Here is a 7,246-nt window from a genome sequence, read left to right on the forward strand (position 1 = left end):
AAGTAAATTCATATTCAAATGACATGTTCATTAAAGTTGTGGAAGTTGTTACTGTGGACAACCTCTCAACTTTTAGTATGCAGGTATTCTCAAAACAGAACAGAAGTATTATATTGTATATGTGTGATAACATAAAACTGTCCAGTTCCATCTAGCTCACCATCAAACAGCACGCCTGCTTCCCATCCATGAAGCCCTTTGGGATGGCATTGGCAGCCAGAATCTCATATCTAAAACCACAGAAAAAACACTTTGGTACCACTGACTGGAGAGGTATGTATATGATTCATTTAAGGCAAGACATACAGTAAGTACTGGTCAAATTTTAGATCTTGCTTCCATAACATGTCTTCTTATAGACTAGTGGAAAGAAAACAATCAAAATACATGTTTAGGTGTTTATTTACTACACTTTTTATTTAAGATCTAAGAGTATAGTGCGCATACATGATCCAAAGTGTACAATGCTAAGGATTTCCAATAAAAATAAATGGAATTTTACAACATATCTTTAAAGGCTGTTTTCTCAAAATGAGTTTTGATCTTATACTCCAAAAATCTTCACTTCAGTAGCATGTAGAGGGCTTTGTTCATATATATCATAGCCAGATTCATACAACATTGTATTGCTAAAAACATGGAGAAAATAGATTTTTTTGTATGGCTGTTGACAGTATTTTCCATTTTATGGAGTAACGAAAAGAGGTATCCAAAATGACCTCGGTAAAAACCTTTGACTCTAATATGTCAACAAAATGGGCCAAGAGTTTTGAACCTGGCTTTTTCTTTCTCTTCTGGAAATGTATTAAAATTAGCACATATTTAGATATGTGCCGAAGAGAATGCCTCATTTGCATATTTAAACATAAGATTTCAGAAAACATAATTGGCTTGATGCAAGTAATTACCTGTTTCAGAGTGATATCCATTAGTTAACATTTGTACCCTATTCACCTGTAGTGTCTTGCCTTAAAGCGCCCATATTATGCTCATTTTCAGGTTCATAATTGTATTTTGAGGTTGTACCAGAACACGTTAACATGGTTTCATTTTCAAAAACACCATATTGTTGTTGTACTGAACATTGCTGCAGATCCTGTTTTCACCCTGTGTGTTTAGGTCTCTGCTTTAGCTACAGAGTGAGACATCTAACTTCTATATGATCTTTGTTGGGAGTCACACATGCGCAGTAGTGAGGTAAGATCCCATCAGCTAGATAACTCTTTCTCTTACATGGATGTTTTTTTCCCAAAATTTGTATGCCTGTGGAAGCACCAGAGACACAATATAACACCCCCCAAAAAAGCGACACAAACATGCAAACTTGTCCCAGAAATGGGTAATATAATGATTTAATTTCACACACTTTGTTGGTTGTTTTATTTTGAAAGTTTGCAGGGTTGTGTCTGCCCTCCAGCGGTCACAGTGAGGAACTGCAACACTGCATTAAAACACTGGTAATGCCACGTTCTTAGCACTGCAAAGTAAATTCACTAAGGTGGGTCTTATTAGAGTGCGGTTTTTATATTATTAATACAGATACTCTCTATATCAGTACAAACACAAACATTCATTTAAAGAATTTAAAGACTAAGAATAAGAATAAATGTGGTGCCAGACTGTTTCCTCACCTCTGTCTGAACTCCTGGAACACGATGCGGTTGGGAAATCCCTGCCTGCAGATTCTGATGCCCTCCAGCACCCCGTTACACCTGAGCTGCTCCAGCACCAGGTTGGAGTCCATCTTCCCAGCCTGCAGCACAGCAGCAGCACTCAGCGTCTTCTCTACACACGCAGCTTTAGCTCAAATAAAATCATTTGTTCTGGTTACATTCGGTGAGAAAGCACTAGGGCTGGGACGATGTGCTTTTGTCCTTAAACGATTCTTTCACAATTCATGGACGCCGATTAGATTTCTATTGCGAATTTCATTTATTGTGATTCTAGAAGTGTAGCGATTCGGTAGTATTGAGTATTGCGATTTTCATTTCCTTCTTTAAAAAAGTTGAATAATACAATTCTAGAGACAACTTGTCACAAAACATTTCTAAAAACTATTTTTTTTCTAAAAAAAAAGCACATCACGTCAGTCAGTCTGACATTAATTTAATCTGTAAAGAAGTACATAACTAGCTTGGCTCCGCCCTCTTACGTACTTACACTCAATTTTCATTTCCCTTCAGTACTATGTCTGGGTTTGTGGTATAGTGTTGGGTTTTCTCAAAGCCAAACATAGGGAGTTGCTAAGAACGATGACGTTGAGGCTGTGTGCTAGCATAGACTGTATATATACAGCTAGTTTGAGTTGTAGTTCCATAATGGCGGCGGAGAAAGACGCCAGTGAAGCCATTCGACAACGCTGACAAATATCCAGAAGTTAAAGCCCGAGCAAGAACAATCTTTGCTGAGTTCTGTTGGTGGCAATGATGTTGTGGCCCTCCTCCCCACGGCGTTTGGGAAAAGATTTTCCAGCTTGCCTTGTTAGTGGTGAAGGAATTGGAAAAGGCTAACACTAGCGATGCTAATGCTATTTGTAAGTCTTGTTGGTCTCCCCTCTTGCTGCAATAAGCATGACATTCGTCAAGATCAAACGTTATCGATTGGTTATGGCAGATTCAGAGTGGCTTTGGGCAGATCCAATAGTTTTAAACTCGAGAGAGGCCGGACTCTGTACAAATGAAATGGACCAGAGTCTGGTAGACCAGGCTAGTACAGAACATGGATTTACTGCAGTGTCTGCTTTCCGTCTGTTTTGCTGGAAACGGATATGATGTATTCGCCATCAGCTTTACCGTATAAACAGAACATATTTAGGTGAAACATTGGTAATATAAAAAATAAAAATATAGATTCTAAGGAAAATAATGTATTTTTAAAAATGTGTCAACATTTTTCCCAATCCTAGAAGGAAACACGGATGGCCTACCCTTTTCTCGTGGTTGGGGATGATGCAGCGGACAAAGTTGGGCTGCGTGTTGTGCAGCGTGGTCATCAGCTTGCCCAGAGACTCCTTGTACAGTTGACCCACTGTGCGAAACATGCCCTTCTTGGATTTTGGAGGCGCCGAACTCTCTGACATCTTGGTTATGGTCTCCAGACCCACCACTCGATCCACTGACACAGGAGAGATGGATAAAACACGTGATTACCATGAGTACAGATTTGTGATGAAATGAGGACTCGATGCCCTGTCATGGAGGACTAACCATCTTTCCACAGGTCCTGGATGAAATTGCTGGAGGAGTTGTTGAGCAGAGCGGTCACGTTGTCGTTCAGAGGATCCATGTTCTTAGTTAACCAGTTAGCTGCATTATAGTCCACCTAGAAATGGAAAAGCCAATGTTGTGACCAAGTCATCTTTGCTTAACTCCCAAATAAGTCTCAAGTAATTTTGTCCAAGTCTCAATCAAGTCTCCAGTTGTTCTGGGGCTAGTCAAGTCAAGTCACAGGTTTTGTCAAGTCAAGTCCTTAGTCAAGACAAGTCATCTAATTTATCATGCATCAAGTCACATCATTAACTTTAAGTCCAAGGCGAGCATCAAGTCATTTATTTTTTGTAAAGTCATGCAAACTGACTTGAGTCACCAGGTCCCGGGTCCACATCTCTGGATGGAAGTCGTGTTTGTTGATGGTGATCATGATCTTTATTGTGCTTTATTGTTACCATCATCAAATCAGATGTAATGAACCAAAGCAGCAATGTGTCTCTTGTTAGTAGAAACCTTCAGTGTTGGTTAAACACATAGAATATGACTGGCCTAATCATTGAAACTAAACTAACCGATGCTACAGTTCTCAGGATTATCACTGTCTCGGTCCTGAAGCCTTGAGTGATCCTCACCTTACCGGCGTAGTGCAGAACAGTGAACATCAGTTTATCTTTGTGTTGTTTGGGTTTGGAGAATTTAACGTGACCGGTGTGGGTGTTCAGCAGTTTCTCCACAAAGGAGACGTCGGTGGCTTTGGGGAACCAGCACTCCTCGTCCAGCAGGGCCAGGATGCCAGGAGGGTTGTTCTGCAGGACAGTGACGGACAACCAGGCTCAGTTAAGACAACATCTTAAATCTAAATTATGTACAATCGAGGTTAGGACATATATGCCCACATATTTGATAAGTTATATATTAATTTACTCCTACTTACACACAAAAGTAAATAATTCAGTACATCACACAAATAAAATTAACTTCAAACATTTTGTCACTGCACACTTTTTCACAAAATAACACCACTTAGCAAAATGTAATGATGTTTTTTATGAAGAGTTAACAATGGGATGGCAGTAGCTCAGTCTGTGAGGAGTTGGGGTGGGGACCGGAGGGTTGCATGAGCAAGGCCTGTCCAAAAGAACCCCCTCACTCTGACATCTCTCGGTTTGTGCATGTGTAGGTCCTGAGCAGGTGTGTGTGTTTCAGGCTTGTGTGTAATGTGTGTTACTAACAACAGATTTTTAAAAGCGCTTTTGCACATGTCAGAAAAGGCAAAGGTTACCAGCAATATTTGTTAAAGAAGTCCCAAAACGCTGTCCATTATGCCTGGCAATTACTTTAATTCACAACGTTCAGGTGAATTCACCTGAGGAAGGTCTGTGTGATCGAAATGTTTGATCTCCCCCCTGGGGATCAATAAAGTATATAATGTTGGTTAAATCCTTGTCTCTGCATGCAAGTTCTATGGCCCTCTTGCAATCCCAGCATCGTGAAAGGTAATGTTTAATAATCCCATGTATAAACCCCTGTTAATGCGTGTGTAAACACTGACCGGCCTCTCGATGAGCTCAATGCAGGGCTGCAGGTCCAGGCCGAAGTCGATGAAGCTCCACTGGATGCCCTCTCGCTTGTACTCCTCCTGCTCCAGGACGAACATGGTGTGGTTGAAGAGCTGCTGCAGACGCTCGTTGGTGTAGTTGATGCAGAGCTGCTCGAAAGAGTTGTCCTGAGGCGGAGAAACGTTACAGCAGTAATCAGAAAACCACACGAACAAAAACAAACACTCAAGTGCTTAAAGTTTTTCACTCAGCGTTCACCTCAAAGATCTCAAAGCCAGCAATGTCCAGGATTCCCAGGAAGGAGGACGACTGCCTCTTACTCTTGTCCAGCGTCTTGTTGACTCTGGCCAGGATCCATCGAAACAGGCGCTCGTACATGGCCTTAGCAAGAGCCTCCACAGCAAAATCCGCCTGGAGGGGGATGGAGGCACAATTACTGAAATGCTGCACTTTAATTTCAGAGTCTCAGGTACTTTGAGTATTTCTATTTACCTGGACTACATTTCAGAGGGAACTAGAAGGGCACTCAGAGAGTGCAGACCTCTACCAAGGCATGCCCTATTTCACAATGGTAATGCAATGTGAATGTTCCCAGTCTGGAACTAATTTTTCCAATTATTCCAACACCACATGATTGCAGCACTGAACTCTATCTCGCAGTGTTAAAAAAGGGGAAAAATAATTTGTGTATCCGCGCCATGAATTGGATCTTCTCCCAAATGTATTATGTTCTTCCTTGCTCCATGCTATACCCTTCCACTAAGTTTCATGAAAAACAGGTAAGACATTTTTTTCTGTAATCCTTCTGATAGATTAACAAACAGACTAACGACATAAACGGACAAACCAAAAACATAACCTCCTTGGTGGACGTAAAGAATCCAGGCGAGCCTATATTTTCTGTGCTGATGAGGTCTGGTTTGCAGTTACCTGCTGCTTGGTCTGGGCCTTCTGCACCACCTCCCGGCCCACTTTGATTCGAGGAGTGAGGATGGCTCGGGTGAAGTCGGTGATATTGATACCCTGCAGGTGACACACCTTCTGAGCAGCTGGGGTTGATGGGTAACGAGCGACAGTGAAGAACAAGAGGTCAGAGACGTTTAAAGGTACATTTAACGTGCTGGTGTTGCTATTTGAAATGGTTACCGGTATCTTCGGGCATGGTGGCTTGCTCGCTGTTCCTCTCCTTCTCAAATTTGATGTTGCCCAGCTGGAGCACAGTGGACACCACCTTCATCATCCCTGCAGAAACAACGACAATCAAGATGGTGCAATCATTTGCAGCTAAATTTACAAAAAAGTTCCAAAATAGTTTTGTAGCCTAATCCAAGTAATGAAATAACAAATACCTGATGGTACAGAGATCTGTTCATATACTTCTATTTCCCAACATAGTGAACATCAAAACTACATCAAAGTTGATGTAGCTAAAAGCAATGTGAAAAATGTGCTGGGCAGCGGCAAAGTTCTTCATGTCGGGTTTCACTTAACCCTCATGTTGTCCTTGGGTCAAATTGACCCGTTTTCCTATATCAATGTTCTTTTTAAACTAGCTACTTGTACTTACTTAAAATAACATGATTGATTCCACACAACGCTCGTTGGCAAGAACAATTCTCTACTTTTATGAATTTTGGGGCGTCTCATTCAATTTTATAGCATGTGAAAAAATTGAAGTGGTTTTGAAATAGCATTGAGTAAAAGGTGACATATTCCAGTCTGGTATTATCCATCAACATACATTCCTTTAATTTTAGTCAAAATAATTCCTAATTTCTTCTTTTCCAACTCTATGCTTATTGACCATAAATTCAAAAAGAAACTGTAAAACTAAAGTGAATAAGTTGGTGTTACATAGTGTTAAACGTAAAAAAGTGACAAACATTGGAAACATGGACAAAATATAACAAAAAAGTTAAAAAATTGATTAGAAAGCACCAACAAAAGTGTTGATTTCCAATTTTGAAAGGAAGACAACAGGAGGGTGAAACGGTTTTGTATGTGTCCAGGGAGAGAGGAATTGTGGATTCCTTAAGAAATATGAAATTCAGTTTTGGAGAACATTAAGACAACCTCTCTCATAAACAAAATACCAAAGGTGGAATGGGTTTCTAGTGATTTAACTTCCCCCCACTCTTTGCCTTGAATTAATTCCACTTTCCTGATGTTTTTCTTTCATATTCCCTTCAATTTATTCTTCTCTAAAAGGACACCGTCTTTGAGGTGGAAAATGATTTAGAAAAAGGATGCATGGATGGTTGGAGTGTGTACCTATTCTCTCCTCCTCAGTGAAGCCCATGATCTCCATTGCCTCCAGAGTCTCAGTGAACATCTCGTCATCCTCCTGACCGGAGATCTCCACGTGGCCGGCCACCAGGAAACGGTAGCAGCTGAAGTCCTCTAGCAGAAGTTCCTCTAAAACACACACACACACACACACACACACACACACACACACACACACACACACACACACAC

The 7,246-nt window shown here is 40.9% G+C and overlaps 1 protein-coding gene across 2 annotated transcripts in view; it reads right to left on the reverse strand.

Annotated features, from left to right (window-relative positions):
• Positions 1-7,246, reverse strand: part of LOC117957993 (myosin-11-like) — a 35,483-nt gene that overhangs the window by 17,587 nt on the left and 10,650 nt on the right. For both annotated transcript variants that reach the window (XM_034894159.1, XM_034894158.1), the window contains exons 11-20: positions 7,040-7,183; positions 5,915-6,010; positions 5,699-5,817; positions 5,027-5,179; positions 4,762-4,935; positions 3,842-4,015; positions 3,207-3,321; positions 2,927-3,114; positions 1,632-1,753; positions 161-230 (exon numbers count right to left, since the gene is read on the reverse strand). In XM_034894159.1, coding sequence (XP_034750050.1) covers positions 161-230; positions 1,632-1,753; positions 2,927-3,114; positions 3,207-3,321; positions 3,842-4,015; positions 4,762-4,935; positions 5,027-5,179; positions 5,699-5,817; positions 5,915-6,010; positions 7,040-7,183 — 1,355 coding nt within the window. The remainder of the gene's footprint in view (positions 1-160; positions 231-1,631; positions 1,754-2,926; positions 3,115-3,206; positions 3,322-3,841; positions 4,016-4,761; positions 4,936-5,026; positions 5,180-5,698; positions 5,818-5,914; positions 6,011-7,039; positions 7,184-7,246) is intronic.

The sequence above is a fragment of the Etheostoma cragini genome, chromosome 15 (assembly GCF_013103735.1).
Source record: "Etheostoma cragini isolate CJK2018 chromosome 15, CSU_Ecrag_1.0, whole genome shotgun sequence".
Lineage (NCBI taxonomy): Eukaryota > Metazoa > Chordata > Actinopteri > Perciformes > Percidae > Etheostoma > Etheostoma cragini.